Raw genomic sequence first — 12,198 nt, 5'->3', positions numbered from 1 at the left:
AAAAAAAAAAAAAAAAAAAAAAAAAAAAAAAAAAAAAAAAAAAAAAAAAAAATCTTTTAGTTCAATTTCTAGTATGGTGAATACTAGATATAACCCAAATCTTTCTATATTTCCCTTTATGCCTGTCTCCTGTATTTTCTGTCCTGATTGAATAGCATAACTATCAGAGTAAAACCTGAAAAAAAGCTTGTACTCTTTTATCTTCTTTATAGTTTTTATTTCTAATCATTTAATAGCTCCCCTTATCATCTTGATTCCCCACTGTCTTAGGCTCTCATATACCATCCTTTATAGGATATGACTGTAAAGAGCATGAGGGAGTTGTTTGAGGTGACAGGACTATTTTGTATCCTGATTTTGATGGTGATTATATGAATCTACACATGTTAAAACTCATAAACTATATATTGGGTCTCGCCGTGATAGGACGTTTAAACATTTCTTTGCTATTCTTTCAAAATAGAGCTTACAAATAAATCAACAGGTACCTACTGAGTACAGTGTTCAAAGCATTGTCCTAGGTGCTGAGGGAGATACATAGTTCAGAAAGCATGTTTCTGCCTGAAGGAATTGTGTTCTAGTAAGATAAAGATGGAAAACAAATGATAGCAGTAAGATAAATCATAATTGTCTCTTAAGGGAAATAAATACAAATAAAATGTTAGTTTGTGCTAGAAATATGCAGGTGGATAATTCTCCATTGAGAAGATGACATTTGAGTTGAGACTTGGAAAATACATTGATTTTGACAGTCAAAATACAGACAAAGAACATTCTGAAAAGGAAAATATAGTACACTTTACAGATTTGCAGGTTTTGCTATTTATAAGCTCATAAAACTTTGGATGTTGAAATGGTTTGTCTGTGACCCCATCCAAATCTCATCTTGAATTGTAGCTCCCATAATTCCCATGTGTCATGGGAGGGACCCAGTGGTAGGTAATTGAATCATGGGGCGGGCCTTTCCCATGCTGTTCTTGTGGTAGAGAATAAGTCTCACGAGATTTGATAGTTTTATAAAGGGGAGTTCCCCTACACATGCTTTTTTGCCTGCTGCCATATAAGACAACCCTTTATTCTTCCTTCATCTTCCACCATGATTGTGAGGGTTAGAACTGTGAGTCAATTAAATCTCTTTCCTTTATAAATTACTCAGTCTTGGATAAGTCTTTATTAGCAATGTAAGAACAGACTAATACAGATGTATTCTTCTCATTAATACTCACTTTCTATTTTATTCTGTTTTGTGCTCAGAAACTCTCAAAAGCATTTGAGTCTGCAGCTCAAATTCCTTACAAATAGTATTATTGTTTTGAGTATTTTGGAGTTAATTTAGTTAGGTCACATTTTGTTTTAATGGGGACAATTAGCTATTTCTAAGTCTTAGTTTTGTCAATAGATACTCTCTTAGTCCTTTCAGGCTGCTTTAACAAATTACCTTAAACCAGGTAATTTATAAACAACAGAAATTTATTGCTCACAGTTCTGCAGGCTGGGAAGGCCAAGATTGGGGCACCATCAGATTGAGTGTCTGGTGAGAGCCCATTCTTCATAGATGACAGCTTCTGTGTGTCCTTACATGGCAGAAGAGGCAAACAAGCTCCCTCAGGCCTCTTTTGTAAGAGTACTAATTCTGTACATGAAAGCTCTGCCCTCATTATCTAACCACTTCTCAAAGGCTCTAACCCTTAATACTATTGCTCTGGGGATTAGGTATCAACATATGAATTTTGGGAGGACACAAACATTCTGACCAGAGGAGATAGGAAATATATCAATAAAAGACCCCTCTTTCTGTAAAATTTCCATTTACAGAATAAATTTGAATAAATGGGGTTTTCAGAAGTTATATTCTTATAAAATATTTTACAAGTTTTCCCCAAATTGCCTTCCTCCCATTTTTTTCATACTTAGGGAATTAATCAACTCTACCTAAAAGCAACAATGATCTTTTTTTCATAGGTTTTCTGTGAAGACCCTGATTGATCGGTCTTGCTTTGAGACAATTGATGATTCTTCTCCTGAATTTAACAATTTTGCAGCTATTTTGGAACAGATTTTAAGCCACCGGCTAAAAGGTAAAAGCACTAATGTACTATTTATTTTCCCACCAGCTGTCTTTATGATAAGCTTGAAATTTTAGAAATCATGCAGTCTGTGTGACTTAGATAGCCAACATTCTACAATGTGAGAAACATAAACCTGATATCAGAATGTCAAATCTGTTGGCCTGTGTGACTACAAAAGAGCCTCTGTTCTCAGATTTACACCTATTTGTGGGATGCATTGAAAATGTTGTATTAATTGCCACATACAAGGAGAAAAGTGGCTTTCCATAAGTAATTAAAATAAAAGCTTAAATTGAAAGGAAGCCCATCCCAAAGGTTACTTGATGGTGTTTTAATCAATTTACAAAGAAGCATTCCAGGCATTATGTTTATTTGTTTAGCATCTACTTTCTTAAACAAGTATCTTTGTAAATATTTTAGCAGGTAGTAGGTTAAAAAAGAGGTATGTAAGAGACATGCTTGGCTTTGGTTTTCTTAAATCAAAAAATATACTTACATTAGAAATATAATTCTCTTAACAATTTAAAGGGGAACATGGGAGCTATATTCTCCCTGAATTTTAGATTTTTTAAATTAAAAGATCTATAAAATATAGTTGCTAAAATCAAGAAGTATTGTGTAGTATAAATCTTAGTGACAATAAGTACTAACTTTATCACATTAGTCCTATTATCTGTTCTTCCGAAAGCAAACTTGATCATCATATATTTTCACTTAAGTTTTTTATTATCTTTACAATCTTAATGATACAGGTTCACATCAGTCGTAGTAACTTGCTTTGGTAGCATAACTTATGAGAATCTCAGGTGTAATATGAAGATTAATTCTATTCTGTACTTTTGATGGTGAAAGCATCCAGGTTTTAGTATAAGTGTTTAAATGAGTTGAGCAGTACTGTGGGCCCAGTGCAAAGGATTGAATTTAAACAACATCGGAGGAAAAATATGAATTCATTTATCCATCTGCAATTTAAAATGGGGTTCCTAAAATTACTAACACTTTTTTCTGTTANGGTGCTGAGGGAGATACATAGTTCAGAAAGCATGTTTCTGCCTGAAGGAATTGTGTTCTAATAAGATAAAGATGGAAAACAAATGATAGCAGTAAGATAAATCATAATTGTCTCTTAAGGGAAATAAATACAAATAAAATGTTAGTTTGTGCTAGAAATATGCAGGTGGATAATTCTCCATTGAGAAGATGACATTTGAGTTGAGACTTGGAAAATACATTGATTTTTGACAGTCAAAAATACAGACAAAGAACATTCTGAAAAGGAAAAATATAGTACACTTTACAGATTTGCAGGTTTTGCTATTTATAAGCTCATAAAAACTTTGGATGTTGAAATGGTTTGTCTGTGACCCCATCCAAATCTCATCTTGAATTGTAGCTCCCATAATTCCCATGTGTCATGGGAGGGACCCAGTGGTAGGTAATTGAATCATGGGGGCGGGCCTTTCCCATGCTGTTCTTGTGGTAGAGAATAAGTCTCACGAGATTTGATAGTTTTATAAAGGGGAGTTCCCCTACACATGCTTTTTTGCCTGCTGCCATATAAGACAACCCTTTATTCTTCCTTCATCTTCCACCATGATTGTGAGGGTTAGAACTGTGAGTCAATTAAATCTCTTTCCTTTATAAATTACTCAGTCTTGGATAAGTCTTTATTAGCAATGTAAGAACAGACTAATACAGATGTATTCTTCTCATTAATACTCACTTTCTATTTTATTCTGTTTTGTGCTCAGAAACTCTCAAAAGCATTTGAGTCTGCAGCTCAAATTCCTTACAAATAGTATTATTGTTTTTGAGTATTTTGGAGTTAATTTAGTTAGGTCACATTTTGTTTTTAATGGGGACAATTAGCTATTTCTAAGTCTTAGTTTTGTCAATAGATACTCTCTTAGTCCTTTCAGGCTGCTTTAACAAATTACCTTAAACCAGGTAATTTATAAACAACAGAAATTTATTGCTCACAGTTCTGCAGGCTGGGAAGGCCAAGATTGGGGCACCATCAGATTGAGTGTCTGGTGAGAGCCCATTCTTCATAGATGACAGCTTCTGTGTGTCCTTACATGGCAGAAGAGGCAAACAAGCTCCCTCAGGCCTCTTTTGTAAGAGTACTAATTCTGTACATGAAAGCTCTGCCCTCATTATCTAACCACTTCTCAAAGGCTCTAACCCTTAATACTATTGCTCTGGGGATTAGGTATCAACATATGAATTTTGGGAGGACACAAACATTCTGACCAGAGGAGATAGGAAATATATCAATAAAAAGACCCCTCTTTCTGTAAAAATTTCCATTTACAGAATAAATTTGAATAAATGGGGTTTTTCAGAAGTTATATTCTTATAAAATATTTTTACAAGTTTTCCCCAAATTGCCTTCCTCCCATTTTTTTCATACTTAGGGAATTAATCAACTCTACCTAAAAGCAACAATGATCTTTTTTTCATAGGTTTTCTGTGAAGACCCTGATTGATCGGTCTTGCTTTGAGACAATTGATGATTCTTCTCCTGAATTTAACAATTTTGCAGCTATTTTGGAACAGATTTTAAGCCACCGGCTAAAAGGTAAAAGCACTAATGTACTATTTATTTTCCCACCAGCTGTCTTTATGATAAGCTTGAAATTTTAGAAATCATGCAGTCTGTGTGACTTAGATAGCCAACATTCTACAATGTGAGAAACATAAACCTGATATCAGAATGTCAAATCTGTTGGCCTGTGTGACTACAAAAGAGCCTCTGTTCTCAGATTTACACCTATTTGTGGGATGCATTGAAAATGTTGTATTAATTGCCACATACAAGGAGAAAAGTGGCTTTCCATAAGTAATTAAAATAAAAGCTTAAATTGAAAGGAAGCCCATCCCAAAGGTTACTTGATGGTGTTTTAATCAATTTACAAAGAAGCATTCCAGGCATTATGTTTATTTGTTTAGCATCTACTTTCTTAAACAAGTATCTTTGTAAATATTTTAGCAGGTAGTAGGTTAAAAAAGAGGTATGTAAGAGACATGCTTGGCTTTGGTTTTCTTAAATCAAAAAATATACTTACATTAGAAATATAATTCTCTTAACAATTTAAAGGGGAACATGGGAGCTATATTCTCCCTGAATTTTAGATTTTTTAAATTAAAAAGATCTATAAAATATAGTTGCTAAAAATCAAGAAGTATTGTGTAGTATAAATCTTAGTGACAATAAGTACTAACTTTATCACATTAGTCCTATTATCTGTTCTTCCGAAAGCAAACTTGATCATCATATATTTTCACTTAAGTTTTTTATTATCTTTACAATCTTAATGATACAGGTTCACATCAGTCGTAGTAACTTGCTTTGGTAGCATAACTTATGAGAATCTCAGGTGTAATATGAAGATTAATTCTATTCTGTACTTTTTGATGGTGAAAGCATCCAGGTTTTAGTATAAGTGTTTAAATGAGTTGAGCAGTACTGTGGGCCCAGTGCAAAGGATTGAATTTAAACAACATCGGAGGAAAAATATGAATTCATTTATCCATCTGCAATTTAAAATGGGGTTCCTAAAATTACTAACACTTTTTTCTGTTAAATTTGGTGGTTTTGCATTTTAAAAGGGTTATTTTTTTCTTGTTTTGCTGTTCCATGTTTCCTAAATTTTCTGTCATTAATGTTACCTTTTATAAGAAAATAAAATTTTATAAAAGCAAAGGATATGGAAGTATTTTGAGATATTATTAGATACTATATTGTGTGATGATCGTATTTTTAAATTTTATGCATAAATTTATAAATAATACCTGACTTACATGGAATAGAACAGACTCTGATGTACCTTGATGTTCATGAGAATTTTACCTTGAAACCTAATGCCCTTGATCTGGTATACCATTTAGCATATGATTCTCTCACAAAAACTATCAATAGAAAACTATCAATAGCAAATGAACAATAAGGCTATGTTGAGACTCCCATGCCAAGTGGTTGGGCAGAGTCACTGCTGTGTAAGTGGATGCCTCCTGCACACCAGTCTGCCGTCTTCTGAGTTGTGTATCAGCAAAATATAGATCACACACCTTCAGAATTATTTCTGAACAATTAAATCCATTAATGTTATTTCTGAACAATACTATAATGAAAATAGAATCCCCAGTTGAATTATGGATAAGAATTCTACTTGTGTGACTAAGATATAGTAAGAAATCTGATACAGTAAGATTTGTGTTAATTTTTTAAGCGAGGTAAGATAATTTAAAAATTTCTGTAAATCGACTCTTATGGTCACTGATTTATATACATGTGTATGTATATATATATATATATATGTATGTATTAAGAATTACGAAATAATGTGTAACTTTTGAGATGAGGTATTTTAAAGATGCAAGCATCTGGGACTTTCATATATTATTTCATATTTTTGGTATTTTAATATATAACAAATTGCTTTTACTTTTGGAGAAGTCATATGATTATTTTGATAGTACACTCTCCACTTAAGATTTAGTTATATAGCAACTAATTTTCCAGTGTTTTCCTTTATAGAAGTACAAATTAAAATTTTATAACTTTGTGTGTTTCTAAGATCTACTTTTCTACAACTACTGCTTATTTTGAAGTAAAAGGACATTTGTTTTCAACATTAAACTTTTCCAGAGAAAGATAAAATCTTCCCCAGACACAGTATAGGCTGTGATGTTACAGCCAAAGTGAAGAGCTGAGACAGTTGCTTCACTCTAAAAGCCCCATTACTGAAGAAAAGGAGGCTTTTAAAATCATATACATTAATCTTATTTGCAGTAATCTGTCAATAAGATGTTGATCTTACTTTCCTAGGATATAGCTGAGAAATAGGAATTAATGACAATATTAGAATTGAAAGAGATCTTCGTTCAGGTCCTTCAGTAATTTTTGAACTTTTATTGATTTATTTAAAGCATAATATTTCCTTCCACCCTAACCTACCACTCCTAATAAAAGCCACTGCAAAAGCTAGATATGTATGTAGAACGTTTTGTTGAAGCCAGGATGGAGAAGTTAGGCATTTTGCCTGCTCAGCAACAATTGCAACGTATTCAAAACTCCATAGTACCACTTCAGGTAGCTCAGAGGATCACAGACTGAGAAGCACTACTGTATTCTAGCCTCTTTCCTGCTGAAGCAGTCTGCTCAACAGTATTTCTAACAGGGGTACGTATAGTCTTTGCCTTAACACTTCTGATCTCTGAGAACTAAGTAAAGCAGTCCATCACATTATTGGACAGGTTAGATTATTTGAAAATTCTTATGTATATGAAACCAACCTATCATATTGTGCTTTGATCTTTTTTCTGCTACTTTTTTTCAAATGTGAGCCTACTACTAATAAGTATTAAAATATAGCTATTTTATAATCTTTTCCCAAGTTCCCTCTTTTCTTTCTCCCAGGTAAGGTATCCCTAGTTTCTTTAATCTTCTGGAACCACCAGAGTCTTAGTTTTCTGGCTTACCACTGATTTGTTAGTATTGCTCTTAAAAGTCTGGTTCTCAGAGCTGAGTAAAGTGCTTCAGATAGGCCAAACTCTGTATTAGTCAGAATTTAAGTTTACATAGACTTCTGGTTCACATTGAAATTGAGGCTGAGTAAAATCCCGAGGCTTTTAAAAAATTGAACTATAGCTTATATTTTATTTCTCTAAATTAGTTTGCCTGAGCTGAAGTTTGATAGGGATAAATGCAGTATTTTTTCCTTCTTTATCCCCTTCAGAGATAAAAATACAAGTAAGTGGAAAGATATACGTGTTCATAGATTAAAAAATTAATATTGTTAAAATGCTTGTATTAACAATCTACCCAACATAATCTACATGTTCACTGAAATCTCTATCAAAATTTCAGGGTCATTTTTCACAGAAAAAAAAAGACAGTCCTGAAAATTCATATGGAACCACAAAAGACCCTGAATAACCAAAGCAATCTTGAGCAAAAAGAACAAAACTGGAGGCATCAAAATACTTGACTTCAAAATATACTGCAAAGCTGTATTAGTTAAAACAGGATGTTGCTAGCATAAAAACAGACAAATAAACTAATAGATTAGAATAGAGAACCCACAAATAAATCCATGCATTTATGGTCTATTAATTTTCAACAAAAGTGCCAAAACACACACTAGGGAAAGGACAGTCTCTTTAATAAATGGTGTTGAGACAACTGGTTAGCCACATGTAGAAGAATGAAATTAGACCCTTCACACCATAGAAGAAAATCAACTCAAAATGCATTAAAGACTTAAATGTAAGATCTACCTACTACAACTGTAAAGTTACTAGAAGAAAACATAGGGAAAAAACTCCATGACATTGGTCTGGGTGATGACATTTTTGGATTTGACACCACAAGCACAGGCAACTAAAGGAAAATAAGTGGAATTACATAAAACTAAATTATATCATCAGAGTAAAGAGTTTACAAAAAGGGAAGAAATATTTAAAAACCACACACCAGATAAGGGGCTAATATCCAAAATATATGAGGAACTCAAACAAATCAATAGTAAGAAAATAAATAGCCTGATTTAGGCAAAGAACCTGAATAGACATTCCCACAATAAAACATGCAAATGGCCAACAGGTATATGAAAAGGTGCTCAAAATCACTATACAGCAAATAAATGAAAATTAAAACCATAGTGAGATATCCCCTCATACCCGTTAGAATGCATATTATCAAACAGCCGAAGGATAACAAGTGCTGGAGAAGTTGCGGAGAAAAGGGAACCCTTGCAGTAGGAATGTAAATTTAGAACAGCCATTACAGAAAACATTCTGGAGATTCCTCAAAAAATTAAAAATAGAACTGCCATTAGTCTTCTATGTGATTAGAGTAAATAAAAATAAAAATAGAACCACCATGTAAACCAGCAATCCCACTTCTAGGTACATAGCCAAGGAAGTGAAATCAGTGTCTCGAAGAGTTATCTCTACTTCCATGTTCATTGAAGGATTATTCACACTAGCCAAAATAAGGACTCAACCTAATTGTCCGTCTACTGATGAGATGATTTAAAAAAAAAAAAAAGGTTGCATATATAAACAATGGAATGCTCTTCAGCTTTTAAGAGGAAGAAAATCCTGCCATTTGTGACAACATGGATGACCCAGAAGACATTATGTTGAGTGAAATAAACCAGATACATAAAGACAAATACTGCATGACTTCCTTATATATGGCATCTAAAAAAGTTGAACTCATAAAAGTAGAGAATAGAATGGTAGTTACCATGTGCTGGAAGGAGAAGGATCAGAGAGATGTTGGTTAAAGGATATAAAAATTCAGTGAAATAGGAATAAGTTCAAGAGATCCATTGTACAAAATGGTGACTATAGTTAAAGTGTATTGGATATTTGAAAATTCCTAAAAGAGTATATTTTCAGTGTTCTCACCAAAAACTGATAAGTATGTGAGGGCTATGGTTTAAATGTGTCCCCTCAAATTCATGTGCTGGAAACTTAACACCCTGTCCAACAGTGTTGGGAAGTGGGGCTTTTTGGGAGGTGTTCTTAGCTCATAAGGGCAGAGCCCTCATGAATGGATTAATACCTTTATAAAAGAACTTGACAGAAGAAGTTTGTCCTTTTTTGCCATTTTGCTTTCTGCCATTTGGAGACACAACATTCCTTCACTCTAGAGGATGCAGTGTTCAAGGTACCACCTTGGAAGCAGAGAAAGGACCCTCACTAGACCCCAAATCTGCTGATGCTTTGATCTTGGACTTCCCAGCCTCTAGAACTATGAGAAATAAATTTCAGTTCGCTATAAATGACCCAGTTTCAGGTATTGTTATAGCAATACAAAAATGGACCAAGAAAGTGAGGTAATACATATGTTAATTTGTTAATTAGTACAATTTAGCCATTCCACAATGTATACAAATTTCAAAACATGTACATCATATATACAATTTACATTTGTCAATTTAAAAATTTTAAAATAATTTTTAAAAAGAAAAAATTAATACAGTTATAAGCTTATTCAAAGAAAAAAGAAGAAAGAAGAGACTAACCAGTGAAGCTAGAAATACAGTATGCATTAGTAGTATTAATAAATCTCAGGGATTGGTTGGTTGTAGATAGGAGAAAGCTGAGCACTAGAACGATGCAGAGATTCCAGTCTGGATGTGGTCATTACCCAGGGTGACTGAAAAAGGGGAACATATTTAGGAAAAGAGAAAATATCAAGGTTTATTGTGGACACTTGAGAAAAAATGATAGTAGGAGAAGAAAGAGAAAGCAATGGAAGAGAAAAGGGGATGAGGAAAATTAGAATAAAGAAGAGAAAGAAGTTAGAGGATACTAATTTTCCAAAACAAAGTTAGATTTAGTGTAAGTTGATAGACTTGATTGGTAGTTTTTAAAAAAACCTAATTATTTAATTTCATTTATAGAAGAAAATCAATTGATTTATTTTTTAACTTGTCAGTTGTATTATACTTCACCACTATTTTCTTCTAAACTTATTTGTCCATCCCTAAGCTACTTAAATTTCAAGTTACTCATTCAAAAATATAATGTAATGGGTCAACTATAAATGAATTTTTTCATTTATTTATTCAACTATATTTATTAAGTATCTACTATATGCCTACCACTGTTGTAAGTGCTAGGCATGCAATAGGGAATTAAACAAAAATCCCTGTTCTCATTCATAGTTTCTATCATATCAAATGGGCGGGGGGGGGGCGGGGGGGAGAAATGCAATTTAGGAAGACTTCTACCTCTGGGAAGATGAACATGACATACTTTCCCCTGTTTTTCTCACAAAGTACAATAATAAATCCTGGCTATTATGCATAAAACAAACATAAGAAAACTCTGAAAGGTAGAGAGTAGAAGAAAGACTGGTTAAGGACACTAGGACCTTAGGAATGACACAGTAGTGGGTTGCCTGGATTTACTTTTTGCCTTATATATCCCAGACTAGGTGTTGGATAAGCCAGGAACCTGCAAATTGCAACAGGCAAAGGGAAAAAAACAACAACAATGAAAACCTCTCAGCAAGATACTCTTCTCTCTAGCCAGAGGACCAGAGAAAGAACAGCCTAGCAAGACAGAAAACTTTCCAACAGTATCTGCTCTACTTTAAACATCACAAAAAAAAACTGTAGTACCACCTAGTCTTAAAAAAGGCCGAATGGGAAGCTTAGAATTCTACCCTCCTGAGGCGATAACAAAGTGTCCCAGTACCACCATTAGGGTGATATTAGAGAAGGCCAGAGAGATAAGATTTCTTCCCTCTTGGCTGGTCAAAAACTCTCTCTGTCTTCCCCAACACCCCCCTTCCCACCATGTTGATGGAACACCACACTGGGGAGCCTAGGCTGCCATCATCATCCAAAAGTAATGTGCCGGTTTCTGGCCATACTGGGGTAGGGTCAGAAGAGGCCTGTTAGAGAGTTATGTCTTTCACTGTCACCCAGTGCTAAGGGGGCCACCCCAAGTACTGTGCCAGTGGAAACCATGTGGGAAGCCTGGACTCCAACTCCCACACAGTAGTAATGAGGATGCCCTTATTGGTATCAGTGGAAGCCCATTGGGAAACTTGAACTTCATCCTCCACTTGGCAGTAATGAAGCAGTGCTCCCCTCCCACCTTCCTCTGTGGGAACAGTGTCACAAAAAGCTAGTTAAAACAGAAGGTTTAAGTAAGATCCAGAGTCTCATAACATAATATGAACATGTCCAGCTTTCCATTGAAACTCACTTGTCATACCAAGAACCAGGAAGATCTCAGATTGCGTAATAAAAGATAGTCAATAGATGTCAACACTGAGATGACAGAGGTGTTAGAATCGCTGACAAAGATTTTAAAGTATCCATGATTAAAATGCTTTGAGCAATACATGTAAGAAACAAATGAAAAAGTAGAAATCCACAGCAAAGAAATGGCAGATATAAAGAAGACCAAAATGGAAATTTGGTGCTGAAAAAATATGAAACCGAAAAAGTTCAGTGGATGGACCCAACAGGAAAATGGGAATTACAGAGGAAAGAACCAGTGAACTGAAAGACAGAACAATAGAAATTTCCTAATCTGAACAACAGAGAGAAATTAGACTTGTTAAAAAATGAACAGAGCCTCAAGGACCTGTGGGACA

The 12,198-nt window shown here is 34.1% G+C and overlaps 1 protein-coding gene across 2 annotated transcripts in view; it reads left to right on the top strand.

The window, feature by feature from the left end:
* Nucleotides 1-12,198, top strand: part of RUNDC3B (RUN domain containing 3B) — a 199,866-nt gene that overhangs the window by 21,065 nt on the left and 166,603 nt on the right. For both annotated transcript variants that reach the window (XM_017851665.1, XM_017851655.1), the window contains exon 2: nt 1,963-2,078. In XM_017851665.1, the coding sequence (XP_017707154.1) occupies nt 1,963-2,078 (116 nt within the window). The remainder of the gene's footprint in view (nt 1-1,962; nt 2,079-12,198) is intronic.

Source organism: Rhinopithecus bieti, unplaced genomic scaffold (assembly GCF_001698545.2).
Source record: "Rhinopithecus bieti isolate Rb0 unplaced genomic scaffold, ASM169854v2 scaffold_1558, whole genome shotgun sequence".
NCBI lineage: Eukaryota > Metazoa > Chordata > Mammalia > Primates > Cercopithecidae > Rhinopithecus > Rhinopithecus bieti.
The sequence above is the reverse complement of the archived record's forward strand: the minus strand, read 5'-3'. Positions and strand labels throughout refer to the sequence as shown.